The 16525-nt window shown below is 35.0% G+C and overlaps 4 protein-coding genes across 4 annotated transcripts; 3 read left to right on the top strand and 1 right to left on the bottom strand.

The window, feature by feature from the left end:
- Window positions 1–822: 822 nt before the first annotated feature.
- LOC116031454 (cytosolic sulfotransferase 17-like) lies at window positions 823–1848 on the top strand. Its single transcript, XM_031273671.1, has one exon. It carries the CDS (start codon window positions 858–860, stop codon window positions 1692–1694), a length of 837 nt encoding a protein of 278 aa, XP_031129531.1. The 5' UTR covers window positions 823–857; the 3' UTR covers window positions 1695–1848.
- Window positions 1849–4180: 2332 nt separating this feature from the next.
- LOC116033511 (cytosolic sulfotransferase 17-like) lies at window positions 4181–5972 on the top strand. The gene is made up of 2 exons (XM_031276255.1): window positions 4181–4325; window positions 4943–5972. Exon 2 carries the CDS (start codon window positions 4967–4969, stop codon window positions 5888–5890), a length of 924 nt encoding a protein of 307 aa, XP_031132115.1. The 5' UTR covers window positions 4181–4325; window positions 4943–4966; the 3' UTR covers window positions 5891–5972.
- An 878-nt stretch (window positions 5973–6850) lies between these two features.
- On the top strand, window positions 6851–9283 carry LOC116032282. The gene is made up of 2 exons (XM_031274777.1): window positions 6851–6902; window positions 7347–9283. Exons 1-2 carry the CDS (start codon window positions 6851–6853, stop codon window positions 9281–9283), a joined length of 1989 nt encoding a protein of 662 aa, XP_031130637.1.
- Window positions 9284–13901: 4618 nt separating this feature from the next.
- On the bottom strand, window positions 13902–15683 carry LOC116033586 (cysteine-rich repeat secretory protein 38-like). Its single transcript, XM_031276336.1, has 2 exons — window positions 15326–15683; window positions 13902–14506 (listed from the first exon to the last, which is right to left on the bottom strand). Exons 1-2 carry the CDS (start codon window positions 15664–15666, stop codon window positions 14116–14118), a joined length of 732 nt encoding a protein of 243 aa, XP_031132196.1. The 5' UTR covers window positions 15667–15683; the 3' UTR covers window positions 13902–14115.
- Window positions 15684–16525: the final 842 nt, after the last annotated feature.

Raw genomic sequence — 16525 nt, 5'->3', positions numbered from 1 at the left:
TTCTCTACATATTTCATGTGTTGTGGCCTGTGGAATGTATGTCGTAAATTCTCATGTGAAAGTATTGAACAAAATATTAATATTTATTATATTTGTAGAAGGTTAATGAGTAGTACCTCTTGTTCTGATGTATTATGAGTTCGAATAATGTATAATGTACTTTATGTATTTTATGAGTTAGAATAATGTATAATATAATTTTTAGGATAAAATAATGTATTTTATGAGTGTGTTAAAATAAAATATTTTATGAGTTAAAAGACCACGATCCACGATTGTTGTTGGGGGAGGAATCTTTCTACCGTAACCTTTGCTATGTTGTCCGATCCATGTTTTCACTTTTGAAATCTAATATTCTAATATGCATGGCATCTTCCTGTTTCACGTTATTCATTTTTAATTTATTACCCTTAATTTTTTTTTGAGTACTAGTGACTCTGTTACAATGTAGTATCTGTTCATAGCTACTTTAACCTACTCTGTTATAATGTAGTATCTGTTCATAGCACTTTAACCTAATGAAGCACGAAGAGTCAACAGTTGCCTACCTAATGAAGCACGAAGAGTCAACAGTTGCCTCCACTGAGGCTTGAACCCACTCCCATCATCCATGTGCGAGTGTTAACCGGGACACCGGATGCCACTAGACACAAGGTCTTTGGCAATTTTTTACCCTTAATTTATTTGTTCTAAAAATAGTTCTATTTAATTCCCTTCCACTCACACTACACCTCATCTGAGAGTGAGAGGTAGAGGAAACCATAGAGTAAGAGATAGAAATGGAGAACAAAAATTTGACAGTAGAAGAGAAATGGTGGGGAGATCAACATCTACAACAGATCAATGGTTTCTGGTTCATGCCTATGATGACCCCTGCAATTCAACAGGCCATTGCTGAGTTCAATCCCCATCCTAATGATGTAATCTTAGCTTCATTTCCAAAAACCGGTACAACATGGCTCAAATCTTTGCTTTTTTCTATCATAAATTACTCCTCCCGTGATTCTCTAGTCAAGAATAACCCCCACGCACTTATTCCTTTCCTAGAAAATGATGTCTATGGAGAATCATCAAAACCAATTAGCATTATGTCAAATGATACTACTAGGATCTTCAATACCCATATTCCTTACCAATTATTAGGCAAAAACATTGAATCCTCAGGTTGTCGTGTGGTTTATATCACTAGAAATCCAAAGGACACCTTAAATTCATTGTGGCATTTTGTGAATAAGTGGGAGATGACCAATGTAGCACCGTGGGGGATGGAAGAAGCTGTAGAGAAATTTTGCCATGGGATTGTCCCTGATGGACCTTACTATGAGCATGTGTTGGGGTATAGAATCGCAAGTTTTGAGAACCCTGATAAAGTGTTTTTTGTTACTTATGAAGAGTTGAGAAAAGACACAGTTACTCATGTCAAAAGATTGGCTGAGTTTTTGAGTTGTCCTTTTGCTGATGACGATAAGAAAGTTGAGGAGATAGTGAAGAGTTGCAGCTTTGAGGTTTTAAGTAGTCATGAAGTTAACAAGTGTGATGATTTGCAAGCATGGTTTCCCGTGTCCAACAAATCATTTTTTAGGCAAGGTACAATGGGTGATCATAAAAAGTACTTAAGTGAAGAGGCTATTGAAAAGATTGATGCACTCACAAAGGAGAAATTTCACAAATGTGGTTTCATTTATGGGATTTAGTGTCTTTGTTTCTATGGAAACTTTTTGTTATAACAATGTACTCCTCATTTCATGTTTCAACCTTTATGCTTTAATTTCTTCGTGATTTATGGGATTTAGTGTCTTTGTTTCTTCTTCTCCAAGTGTCTTTGTTTCTATGACATATGTAATAAGACTATGGAAACTTTTAATTATAGCAATGTACGCATTTCATGATTCAAGCTTTGTGCTTTAATTTCTTCATTTATGGGATTTAATGCATATATATCTTTTCTTTTTCCTTCAACTCATGCATATTTTTTCTTCTAGAGATATCGGTATTTTGTGTTCGATATGTATACTAGCTCTAATATGAACAAAGATTAAGAGGATAAAAACAGATAGTCCTTCAATTCAAAGCATAAACTTATTCATTTTTCAAAAGTTAATTTCTTATTAATAACAAAATAATAACTTTTGAGATATAATGAATGTGTAATAATAATTGAATTTAGTTTAACAAGTTCAATCACGAAGGTGCATTGATAAAATTATGAGAATTATATGTAAACTTGTTCAAATGAATTGATGCCAGTGGGATGTCAACATTATCCGTTCTTTGGACAATGGTCCTACCATTTAGCATCAAGTGTAATTGTATTCCTGATCAATAACTTTGTAGTTAGGTCGCGCAAGTCTGACAATAATCAAAGAACAATTTTGTCCATTTAAAAAAATAATAGTAAAAAATAATAGTACAATATTTGTAAAGTAATGTACAATTGTACTATTATAGAAATACAAACAAAAAATATTAATACCATAATGACCTAAATCATTCCCAATAATGCAAAAGCATAATTGAAATATTGAGTCTTGCTCAAAATAATCAAAAGAAGGTTAATTAAACGAAAAAAAAAGGAAAAAAATTTGAAATTTGTTTTTTAAAAAATTGCAAGAAAATGATTTTCAAGATTTCTTAATTGTAAATTATAATCTTTGATGCTCAACTTTGAATGCTATATATTTAGTTGGGCAAATTATTTGACCAAAGTTCATGTTAACTTTTATATTGTAATTTTTTTAATACACTCTTAACATATTCGTAGTATGTGTCAACAATTATGCCAACTTTGATCAGGATGGATTCTAATATAAGACATTTCTTATAGAAATCAATGAACATGTTAAGAATAATAAATAGTTAACGAAATATTTGTTACTAAAGTTTATACTACTAACGGAAGGGTATTTAAAAGAAGAAAATAGTATAATAGATGGTAAAATAGGAAAATAAAATTACTAAAATTAAAATAATCTGAACCATTTATTTCATCAAATAATTGGATTCGATGGACATTTTTTAATTCTCATTATAGGCCTAACTTTATTGGCTCATATATATATATATATATATATATATATATATATATATATATATAGTAGAGCTCAGGTGTACGTGGCCGCGCCTTCTTGTACGGTCGATGCGGGATACACCACTAGTGTTAACAAAATATACTACTAGTGTTAAGAAAATGCACAACACAAATATGCACTATTAGGTACGCATCACCAAAAACATACCACTAGGTATGCAAATATACACCACACAGTGTTTGAAAATACGTACACAATTAGGGGCATGAGAGTTACGGGGGTGTTTTTGTGCATTTTTATTGTTGTGCATTTTTTTAACACTAGTGGTGTATTTTGTTAACACTAGTGGTGTATACCGCACCGGAAGGTGCGGCCTCATTTGAATATATATATATATATATATATATATATATTACTAATTAGCACTCCTTAAGTCACAGATGAATAGGAAAATTGCTTTGAAGGTCATTTGGTCACCACAATAGCATCAATCCGCTACAAAATATATTGTGCTGACGGGATTGAAAGTACCGTAGGTTGATCAATCAACGGGCTTCCCAATAGGTTCATTAGACTCATTGAGTAGCATCGCTAGTCGCTAGACCAATAGGTCTATTGAACTCGTTGATATTACCCGTGATCAACGAGTTTAACAACCTCGTTGAGTAGTATTTGTTTAATTTATTTGCTTAGCCTTGAACTTGCATTCATATTATTTTGATTGCGTATTCTTATACCGAATGTATTGTATCGATAACTCTCTAGTTGTGTATCTAAACAAAACTCAATCTCCTACGATGTACATCCTAATGTTTACAATGCATCGCACTAAGTACACTAATGCACCTTCTATAATCTACGATGCACCATACACCAGCGACAAAAAAAAGAAGAAAAAGAATGCGTGTGCATCGATGAGGAGGAATCTACATTAACTTTTTGCTTTTGTTTGTTTGCCCTTTTTAATCTAATAATCTAATAGCATTAGCCATTGGGTGCTTAACAGCTTGTACAACGTGCTTCTCGTTATCCATATATATATATATTTTAAATTAATTATTACCCTTTATTATTATTATTATTTTTTTCTAGAATTACTGCTATTTAATTCCCTTCCGAAAGTATCAGGGAGGGAGAGGAAGTGATAGCGAAAGCGATAGGCTTACAGCAATTCCAAACCATAGGCTTCAAGCAGCGAAACGCCTAAAATTCTCCGTCAACTTTCACGGCGGCTCTCCGGCGTCCCTCACTATCCGGTACTGCTTCTTGATGCATCTCTGCCTCAATACACTACAGGTGCGTATTGCTTTCGTTAGTATTATTGTTTCCAAATGCCCAATTTGAAGCATTATATATGTTAAAGGTTAGATCTTGTTAACTATATTTTGTTTAGAGAAAATATGTTCTATAGCTAACAAGTTTTTAAAAAGCTAAAAATTCGACTATTGACATTTACTTAATTAAGTCTTCTATTTAAAAATTTACTTTATAAACTCCTTTGAGTACTAAAATGTTACCTAATAATTAGGTCCGTTCTTATCATTCTTGTATGTGGACCGTCAAATCAGAGAGCAAATTTGTCTTTTCTTTCTCCTCCATGACTCAAATCAACCTCCTTTCGTCGGGAACTCATAATTCCTGTCATTCTTTTTTTTAGAATATAATTCCTGTCATTCTAAAGACCGAACATTCATTTGTACTAGTCAATTCAGGAATATACCATTTACAGTAATTTTTAATGATGAAACTATAAGTAGTTTGGCATTTATTCCTATCATATAGCTTCATTCCATTCTTTTTCATTGGGCATTTATTTAATCATCAATCATGTGTTGCTTTAACTAGTAATTGGCTATAGATAGCTAAGGGTTTTCCTTTGCCTTCATATATTCATAGTTTTAATTCATTGTTAGGTGATTTGATCGAATCCTTGGCTCATGGAGAATCAAAATTTATTACCAGAAGAGAAATGGTGGGGAGGTCAAAATTTACAACAAATCAATGGCTTTTGGTTATTGCCTATGATGATCCCCGGAATTCAACGAGCCGTGGCCGAGTTCAAGCCTCATCCTAACGATATAATCTTGGCTTCATTTCCGAAAACTGGCACAACATGGCTCAAATCTTTGCTTTATGCTATCATAAATTACTCCTCTCTTGATTCTCTAGTCAAGAATAGCCCCCACGACCTTATTCCTTTCCTAGAAGTTGATGTTTATGGAGAATCATCAAAATCAAACATAATGTCAGATACTAATAGTTGTGATGCTACTAGGATGTTCAATACACATATTCCTTACCAATTTCTAGGCGAAACCTTTGAATCCTCAGGTTGTCGTGTGGTTTATGTGACTAGGAACCCAAAGGACACCTTAAATTCATTGTGGCATTTTGTGAATAAGTGGAAGATGGATGAGCAAGCACCATGGGAGTTGGAAGAAGCTGTGGAGCAATTTTGCCGTGGGGTTATCCCTGGGGCACCTTACTATGAGCATGTATTGGGGTACAGAATGGCGAGTTTGAAGAATCCTGGTAAAGTGTTCTTTATTACTTATGAAGAATTGAAGAATGACACAAATACTCACGTGAAAAGATTGATTGAGTTTTTGGGTTGCCCTTTTCGTGATGATGATAAAAAAGTGGAGGAGATAGTGAAGAGTTGCAGTTTCGAGATTTTAAGCAGTCATGAAGTAAACAAGTTCGAGGAATGTCGTCCTTGGTTTCCCATGCCCAATAATTCATTTTTTAGACAAGCTGAAGTGGGTGACCATAAAAGATACTTAAGTGAGGAGGCAATTGAAAGAATTGATGCTCTTACAAGGGAGAAATTTCACAAATCTGGGTTTATTTATGGGATCTAGTGTCTTTGTTTTTGTGACATATGTAACAGTACAGTTATGCATTTCATGATTTCCTCAACCTTTTGTGCGTTAATTTATTCAATTCATGCATATTTTCTTCTAGAAATCTCCTTATTTTCACATGCTTGGGGCCTTATTTATTGTTTCAAATTAATTGGGTTAATTTTTTATCTGAGCTATTTTTTTTGCCCTAAGCTTAGATCCTCGAGCCATGGGCCTTTTTGGTCGAGTTCGGATAAATAATTGGTAAGGAAATGAGTTTTTTTAGTCATTCAATTATATCATAATGGTAAACTCAAATTTTCAATTATAATAACGATAGTGACCTGATTTAATACCTAAATTGTTCATGTAGTGATTATTTTAGTCCCTCACCTTAAGTATTTGTTAAAATCTAATATTGATGTAAGGAAAAAATTTGAAAATTCATATACTTCTCCCAAAATACAAGTTATAAAAGTATATATTTGAATATGAAATCTGTATGTTGATGTAAGGAAAATTTTGAAAATCCATTTGCTTCAATATGAAGTATATAGAAGAGTAAATTGCCATTTTGGTCCAATGACTATTGTAGTACTGCTAATTGCTATCCGCGACTTTCAAAAATGTTAATTACGTACCATGACTATGATTTTTTTCTCAATTTTGGTCCAGCCGGCCAAATTGCCGGCCAAAAACGGTCGGAAAACATTAAACCCACGTTAATCCATATTTGAGAGGGGTAAAGAGGTCATTTCATGTGTTTATTATTTGGTTTGACTGTATCCGAATTGACCAAATCCAATTTCCCCAAATCTATTCAAACCTAAAACCTAATTGAATGTGTCCGAGAAACAATCGCAGAGGGAGAGAAAATTGGAAGAAGACAAAATCGAAGAAAAACTCGAAGAAAGAACTGAGAGATATAAGGAAACTTGGTCGCCATCAACTCCCTTTCAAGTAGCCATTCAAATAGCTATGTCGTCCTCTGCTGGGCAAATGGGTATTGCGGCCAAACATCTCCAAGCAAGTAAGTAATGAATTTATCCTTCAGTTCGAACTGAATTTGACATCTTTCACAGTTGGAATGCCATTCTGTCGTTTTTGATTGTATATGTTGTATGTGTATAGTATTGAGTTCATTAGCATTGCATCCGTGAATGTGTAGGCTTCTGCTGTATATATAGTGTGAATTTTTAAGGTGGGGACCAATTTTAAAGTAAAGATACTTGTGATAATAGTACTTGTGGGGACCAATGATTTTATACATCTGCAGTTTTGATGATATGGTTTAGGGTAAAGTAGTATAGTATTGTTGTGGGGACCAACAAATTGATAACTGTGTTGTGCTATGTGTATATGCTTGATAAAAAAACACAATTCAATGTGGGACCCTTATGCTTAGCTTTTTGTTGATAGGCCATGTGCATATGTTGGACTTTTACAGTGTTCTTACCTTTTGGGTGCTTTACAGGGAATGAATGTGTTCCAATGGACATATTTATTTATCATAATGGAGTAATAAGTATGCAAACTGAATATAAGTATATGGGGGGTGATGTAGAAATTTATGAAAGTGTGCCAAGTAAGGAAGTATGCCTACAATTCTTCCAAGATAAGGTCAAAGCCCTAGGCTATTCTGAAATAGGAGCATACATTTATGACTTTGCAAATGGTAGGTTGAACTTACTGCAAACAGATAATGATGTTGAGAAAGCTTTAAGTAATGGAGTGAAGGATGGTCAGATGTTGGAGATTTGGGTTGATACTATGGATGTCAATGATTTGATTGAGGCAGAAGTTAAGGTAGATGAACCTAAAGGTGAATGGAAAAGTGAGGCAGAAGTTGAGGTTCAGCCTTTGAATATGGATGAGGAGGGTGATGTTGGAGTTTCAATGGAAAGTGAAAGTGTTAAAACAGAACATCCAGTAGTGAAACCAAACATGAAGGATCCTGAATTTGAATTTGAAAGTGAAAGTGTTAAATCCATAAACTTTTCTGATGATGCTTCACTGATGGAATCTGACAATGATGGTGATAGTAAATGGCCTATTTTTAGAGCTGCCACTGACATGAAGGATCTTGAATTTACATTAGGCATGACATTTGCAACCAAACAAGAGTTTAGAGAAGCAGTTCAGAGTTATGGTTTCAAAAATGGGAAAGATATTAAGACTCCTAGAAATGACAAGGAGAGGGTTGTAGTTGAGTGTGCACAGCCTGGTTGCACTTGGAGAATAGGGTTGAGGAAAGTGGTTAACTCACATTCTTGGAGGATTCTTAACATGGTTGATATGCATCAGGGTTGTACTTGGGCTTGGGAGAATTCCATGGTAAAAGCAAGTGTGATTGCTAAGAGGTGGGCCAAGGAGTTAAAAGACCATCCAGACTGGATGATGAAAAAATTCAGGGATGCAGTGTGCAGGAAAGAGGGATTCTATGTAAGTGACCAACAAGCCTATAGGGCTATTTGGAGGGCAAAGAAACAAAGACTTGGTGATGATGAAGACAACTTCAAGAGGATTTGGAGTTATTGTGCTGAAATGTCAAGGACAAACAGTAAGACTAAGTGTATAGTGAAGACTATTGCTGAAAATGGACATGATAGATTCTTGAGAATGTACATATGTTGGGAAGCTAGCAAATTGGGATTCAAACACTGTAGGCCTTTAATAGGTGTGGATGGATGTCACTTGAGATGTGCAACATGTGGGCTGATACTGACTACTGTGAGTGTTGATGCTAATGATAGCATTTTTCCACTTGCATATGCTATAGTTGAAGGAGAGAAGAAGGAGGCTTGGTCTTGGTTTCTGACTTTACTTAAGGCAGATTTGGAGATAACAGAGGATGTGCAGGCAGGAATCTGTTTCATAAGTGATAAACAGAAGGGTTTAGTCCCTGCATTTGTGGATGTCCTGCCTGCTGTGGAGCACAAATTCTGTGTTAGGCACCTACATGCTAATATGAAGGTAGCAGGGTTTCAAGGTAAGGCATTAAAAGATGCTTTATGGGCTTGTGCCAGGGCAACAACTCTGAATTCCTACAATGAATGTTTAAGGAAACTTAGGGCATTAGATGAGGATGCATATCAGTGGTTAGGTGGTAAGTCTCCAAGTGAATGGTGTAGATCTCACTTCCCAACACACAGCCACTGTGATATGTTAGTGAACAACATATGTGAGTCTTTTAATTCATCCTTACTTGCAGCAAGGGACAAGCCTATTATAGAATGCCTTGAAACCATAAGGAAGATGCTAATGAGTAAATTCTTTGAAAAGAGACAAAAGGCAGCTGGTTGGAAGATACAGATATGCCCAACAATTGTTGGAAAGTTGAAGAAAGTTGAGAAAGAGGCAGCAGGATATTTGGAAACTCAGAGTGATTTCTTTAAGTTTGAAGTGGCTTAGTTATATGGGGACCAACAAGAGGTGGATTTGGAAAAGAAAACTTGTTCATGTAGGAAGTGGGATTTGTCTGGGGTGCCTTGCAAGCATGGAGTTTGTGCAATATGGAAAAAGTATGGAAAGGTGTCTTTGTTTGATTTTGTCCATCCATGCTACTCAAAAGAGACTTATTTGAAGATATATGGCTGCTCCATTAACCCTATGACAGGCCCTTCTGAGTGGCCAGTGACTACCAGAACACCCCCTCTGCCACCTATCTATTCTGCCAAAGTGGGGAGGCCAAAGAAGCTCAGAACTAGATCTGCTGGTGAGGTTGAGCCACCCCTGAGTCAAGATGGGATGACTGTTTCAAGAAAGCACATCCAATTGCATTGTGGGATTTGCAGACAACCTGGACATAACTCAAGAAAATGTCCATCAAATCCAAATCAAAAGGTAATAAGCTTTATTTAACTTGTAATGTTCCATTTGCTTTGTTTTAAAATTGTAACTTACACTTTTTATTGTTTCAGTTGAAGCCAAAGAAAAGAGTAATTTATACAACAAAACAGATCCCTATTCACATGTCTAGCCAGCAAGCAGATGTACTTGGTGAAGGTACTTCTAGCCATGATCATGATCAAGAACATGGGCAGCAGCTGCAAGAGGAGCATGGAGTTGAAGCTACTGGGCAACAGCAGGAGGTTATTGGTGGAGTTGGTGTTGGGCAGCAGCAGCAGGATGTGGATGTGGATGTTATTGGGCAGCAAGAGCATGATGAAGTTAGAGTTGGAGGTCCAAAGAAAAGGCAATCCAACAACAAGAAGCCATACTATACTAGGAGCAAGACAATTATGAAGTCCAAATTCTTTGGCAACAATGATGACCCTATCAACATTGAGTGAATGCTTTGTTAATGCTGACTTAAGAATGTGCAGGCAGTTTTTGTGAATGTGTTTTGAAAAGAAAACAGTTCTTGTGAATGCTTTGTTAATGGTTTTTGCAACTGACACTAATGTAATGGTTTTTGCAACTGCCAGTACTATAATTGTTATTGCTTAATGAATGAAAATGATCAGTTCATTGAACACTTGTGTTCATACAAAACCTTGCCATTTCTTCAATTACAAATGATCACTTGAATACAAAAATGTAGCACATTACAATCTTGTTAAACACTTCAATACTGTCATTTCTTAAATTACAAAGGATTACTACAAATATTACAATCACAAAGGATAAGTCTTCATTTCAAGCAAAACATATACTAGCAACAAAACCTACAAAGATTACAACCAATATTCCTACAATCTTGTTAAACACTTTGCCCTCCTACTGCTTTTCACCTTGAAGCTTCATATTCAACACCCTTATTTCTTCATCTTGTCTATTTATGCGTTTTAGCAATCCCGGAATTATTCGCTTCGAACGGGAACACATTGGAGGATCATACCAATCCACAAATCCACACCCAACCCGACTCTGTTTTATGCATTTCCAAAACCAACAAACAAAATTACATTCTGGAAATCAGTACCCTAAACCCAAACCCTAACAAAAATAAATGATACTTACAATACCAGCAGAGCATAGCCAAAATCTATGACCTGGGTTCTCGTTCGTCCAAAACCAACAAACTTTTTTTTTTTTTGTTAAATAATGCATATGCATTTCATGCTTCAACCTTTGTGCTCTAATTTCTTAATTTATGTGATTTAGTACATGCCCTTTTTTTTGTTCCTTTTTTTTTTGTTCTTTTTTTTTTTTGGGTGGTATAAGACTATGGAAATCATTATACTTAACTTTATTTTTGGTCATAGATTTATAGGTGTCAGTTCATTTTTAGTCTTTTTCATCAAAACATTCCTGTTTGGTCCTAGTATTATTGTTGCCTAACCATTTGTGGCCGTCCGTCAACGAAACCGTTTAAATGCGTTTAAATAAAGAATTTAAAACTCATTTTACATTTTTTAAATACAAACAAATACACAAAACTTTATTTATAATAATAATAATAATTATTATTATTGTTGTTGTGAGTGTTTGTGGGATCTTCTTATGACACTGTGAAGAGGGTTTCTAATGGCATATTTAATTTGGTCCTGAGTTATATCCACATTGACGACTCAATCGCTCAATTATGACCATATCTATATTTTGTCTTTATTAAGTTAGGAGCGAAATGGCGCGTTCGGTCCCCGACGTTAGACTTCTGTCTCAATCAGACAAAAAACCCAAAAACCTTCTACTATTGAAGGGGTAAAATAGAAAATTCACATCTTACTTTCTTATATATATTTTAGCTCGAGAGGCACAAGAGCTAGCCTGGGAAGAATCATTACTTGTAGGTATTGAACCGAGTTCTCCCAAAATTCTTCCCCACAAAGAGAGTTCACTTGCCACTTGAGCTACCCCATTGGGTTACTCTCTTTCTTATATTAAAACCACTTTCAAAACAATATTTTCTACTTCCCAGCCTCCTATTCCAAGGATTTTAACTCCATGGATTTGAATATGATTCCCACTGACTCAAACTTTCCTAAGTAAAAAATTATACCAAACGTGTGAGAATAATTTTTCCACATTTCAAATTCTTAGGAAAGTTTTAACTTTTCTTCCTACCAAACGCCCTCTAAAAGTAGCCACCAAACTCCATGGCCTTGTTTGGTAAATGACTGTTAGCTAGTAGCTGTTAGCTAATTGGGTTAGAAGATACGATTAGTTGATAACTTAGTTGATAATATTAGCTGATTGTAGAAAAGATGTTTGGTAAATTAGTTGATAGCTGTTTGGTATAATTTCTTTTCTCAAAAAGCTAATTGAAAAGGTTGCTTTGAGTTGCCTTTTGAATTTTAGTATTTTGGAGTTACAAAAAGCTTATTAACCAAGTCAAACAACAAATTGATTTTTTAACCAAGTCAAACAACGAATAGTGGTCAAATAAGCTAAAATTGCTGATTATTTACCAAACAGGGTCATATCTTTTAGATTTTTTGCATGTGAGATGTGATCATTTTTGGGTTATAACCTCAATACATGTACATCATATCGATGGGGTACAAAATGCGGAAGGGTTCAAACCAACATGGTGGTAAGGGTGAAAATATTTTAGGACCAAGGCAGAAGGGGCTTGAGTTCAAAGGCCATGGCGAAAAGAAGATGTGTTTGAAAGTGCTCAGAGAGTCCGAGGCTTACCTTCTAGCTGGATATGAAGGTGATAGTCATTATGCAATACTATAGAGTGATAGAAATCTCAATACACTTCAACTCACAATCTCTATATGACAATAAATATAGTATTAATTGTTATGTTTTCAATGTAATATCAAATATATGTTTATTAATTTTTTCAACAAACATATTTTTTGAAATCATTTTTATAAAATTAAAAAAAGTTAATTATGATATAGCACCAAATTAAACCGCCTCTTACTATCTTACATATGTCACAAAATTCAGAAATAAAGACACTAGTAAATCCAATACATGAAATTAGATTATTGTGTTTTCAAAAAAAGAAATTAGATTATTGTCAAATTTCTTCCTTAGCTTCATAGCTTTTAATAGCCTCAAAAGTGAAGTACGTACTTCATTTGGGCACCCTAGGCCTAGGTTGCCATAAAATGACTTATCGAGCATGAGTAATTAACTTTTTTTTTTTTTTTGAAATAGCATGAGTAATTAACTAAGTACGAAAATTTGTCATTTCATTAAGAAATAAAACACTTAAAAGTAATGCTACTTGTAGGTTGAGTTTTGTTGGAAATAAGGTAAATAGTAATTGTTATATATACCATGGAACAAGGCTCATATTACATTGTGAACACTGATACAAAAATTTGTACCTTCACTTAACACATTATATATGTACCTACAGTTAACCATTTCTGTACATTTAACAAATAACTTAATAATTGTTAACACATAATATGATATCTACATGTACAGAAACTAATATGTTAGAATAGTTTGATAATGTTTTTTTCTATTAATATTAATTTGGTTATCAATTATAGTGATTTTACCCAATTTGTTCATCGACTATATTGTTTTTTCTCGATTTAGTCATTGATTCTAAGAGCATCCTTACTAGAGAATGATTTGGGGACTATGTCAGAGATAGCTATGCCATGTTGGAGAGAGAAAGCAGGAGAGAGAAATTTGAAGTGCATTTGCAAGGAGTGGATTTATTGCAGAAAAGTGAGACTCACTGGAGAGAGAAGCCAGGCGTTGCTGCTCGTGTGGGCTGTAACAATGGCGCCCAGCGGGCGCGTGCATTGCTGGGCGTGTCAAGCTCGCCTGTCATACGTATTTTTTTAATTTTTTTTTAAAATCAAATTTGTTTTACTTTTTTTTCCATATTATTAATCACACTTATAAAAACTCTTAAAAAAAATCGCAAAAAGACCACTATTAAGGATGCTCTAATAGTCCATGATTCAATTAGAGTTTGGTAATGTTTTTCTCTATTAATATCAATTTATTAGTCATCGACTATATAGTGATTTTTCTTGATTCTAACCGTCGACCGTCGAGAACCCAATTATGTACAACTATATATCAAAGTTAAGTACCCAAAGTATTTTGATCACAATATTATTACTTGCTCTCTGCAGCTTGTCAATTATTAGAGATCAACTTAATTTAATCCAATAATGGATTTAAACTGTTTGATTAAAAGTAAAAATACAATGGTGAAAGGACCAAATTAAAAGTGAAGATTAAGAATATAATCCAGTCTGACTCAGAGACTTGATTATATTAGGGACAGCACTTACAGGGGCGCCCTTTTTATTTATACAGACAACATATATAGTAACATACTAATTAAAGAAACGAGGTAGCATTTCTTCCTTTCAAGCACCGTTATAAAAAGGATAAGTTTCATATCGAAAATTGCAACTCGCTTCGATAACTCTCCCTCCAATTTTGGCAGTCCCACAGCACTGTGGAAGCTCTGCAATGGCGTCGTAGAGGCACTTCTTACAATCCTCGCCGGAGAGATCTCTGGTGCACTGAACCAAGCCGTACAGCGTATTGGTTCCGCCGAGATTCTCCACTCCCGCCGCGTACGAGCTCTTCAGCATCGCCGCCTTGTCCGCCAGTCTGGTCAACAGATCTCTGGTTTTCTGCATGAATGCCTTGGGATCCTTCGCGTCTTCCCAGTGGGCCATGTAGAACTTATTCGCGCTGTCTATCTCCCCAAAGAAATCATCCTGCGAGTACTTGAGCTCACAATTATCGTACCTAAATTAAATGTGCCAAATTAACATGTATATATGTTAGGCATCACAAACTGAAACTAAAGATATATACATACATACATATATATAATTCAGTTTCTGTGCAGTTGGTGTGTCTAGTGGCGCGATTAAATCTGAGCCCTTGATCTTGTCTAAATGAATATCAAAAACTAATAAGGTGGTGCCAATTTGATTTTTTGTATCTAGGTCAAATTTAAGGTGCACGATTTTCCTTCTCTGCCTCAAAAACTCAAATTGCGTCGGTCTAAAGCTTTAGGTGCGTGGATTTCTTTTTTAAAGTGCGTTGCTTTCCTTTTTTAACGTGCGTGATTTATATTCTTAAGGTGCGTCGGTTGTTGAAACTTAAGATAAGTCATTTTAAAATTTTAGGTGCGTGATTTGTGTGCTTAAGGTGTGTCTTTTTGTGTTAACTGCACAATCCCACGAGAAGTAGTTATATTTGCACCCGATCCACTATATATATATATATATATATATGTTTTGCTAGGGTTTGGAGAGAGGGATCTAGCATATTGCCATCTAACCATAGTGTTAACTGCTACAGAAGTATAAGGAAATAAAATTGTGCTCCTAGTTATTGCTTTTGGGCAAGGAGAAGGGCACTGAAGGATAAGTCCAACACCAGGTGGGTAGGAGAATTGTTGGGTGGAGGCATAATAGGTCAAGTCCAACATGCTGAGTTTAAAAAATGTGACGACAACATAAGAAAATAAAATTACGTTTTCATTATATTACTAGCTGTAACTTTTTGCATGTGGTAAGTTTGTAATCGTTGTTAATCCAAAGAATATAGACGTCATACCATAAGATGCCGCCATTGTTGTTGGGGCAGAGTTGACGTATCCTGGTGGTGGCGTCGGCTACGCATTTCTTGCATTCTTCGGTGGTGACGTCGCCACGGCAGAGAGCGAGGCCGTAGACTCTGTCGGTGCATTTACCGGCGAAGCCAGAACTATAACCGTTGCGTGGTGTGTTGGAGGAGAGATTACCCAAAAGTGTGTTTAAGTTTTTTTCGAAGCGGGAATTGGGATGGAAGGTTGCAAAGTTTGCACAGAAATAGCGGAGTTGGGCAGCCGCCATGGGTGTGTGCAGTGCAAGGATGACAGCAATGGAAATCAGAGAGAAAAGCTTTGAGTAGGCCATGGTAGCTAGCACGCTAATTAAGCTAGATAGTTGATGATGATGATGAAGGAGAATATGCATGCAATTTTATAGTGTTTTTCCATCCACGGATCAGCATTGTTTTCAATAGTGTACGTCAGTGACTGACGAAAGCCTTACAGCAGGGATGGTTCGTCATAAATGGAATTGCATTTCCTTTTTATTTTTATTATTTTTTTTTTCATTTCAAAAATAGCATTTATGAGCTATTCTCTATCTAACATCCTTCGTTCACAAGATGAATTTTGAAACAATAGAAATGTTATTCCAGTTTTAAAAAAAAGAAAAAAAAAAGAAAAAGAAATGTTATTCCATAGGAATGAATTGAATACATAAGGATTAGTTTGATTTAAAAATGAATAGACTTCAAAAATGGTAGTATAGTGTTTGATTGGTTTAAGAAATAAAAATAGAATAAATATTCAAATGACATAAATATTCTTTATACTGAATTATATATATTTATAGAAATCTGTTCAAATGTGACCGCGCCTTCCCATGCGGCCGTGCGGTTTACACCACTCAATGTTAAGAAATGCACCACAATGAAAATGCATAAAAAACACCTCATAACTCCCGTGTTTCTAATTGTGCATTTCTTAACACTGTGTGGTGTATTTTTTAATACGTAGTGGAGTGTTTTTGGTGATGTGTACCTAATAGTGCATATTTGTGTGGTGTATCTCTTAACATTGAGTGGTGCATTTCTTAACATTGAGTGGTGTAAACCGCACCGACCGCACGAGTAGCCACAGCCACACCTGATTATGAATATATATATATATATATATATATATATATATATATATATATATATATATATATATATATATATATATAT

Source organism: Ipomoea triloba, chromosome 10, assembly GCF_003576645.1.
Source record: "Ipomoea triloba cultivar NCNSP0323 chromosome 10, ASM357664v1".
Lineage (NCBI taxonomy): Eukaryota > Viridiplantae > Streptophyta > Magnoliopsida > Solanales > Convolvulaceae > Ipomoea > Ipomoea triloba.
This window is presented reverse-complemented; position numbering and strand designations above follow the sequence as displayed.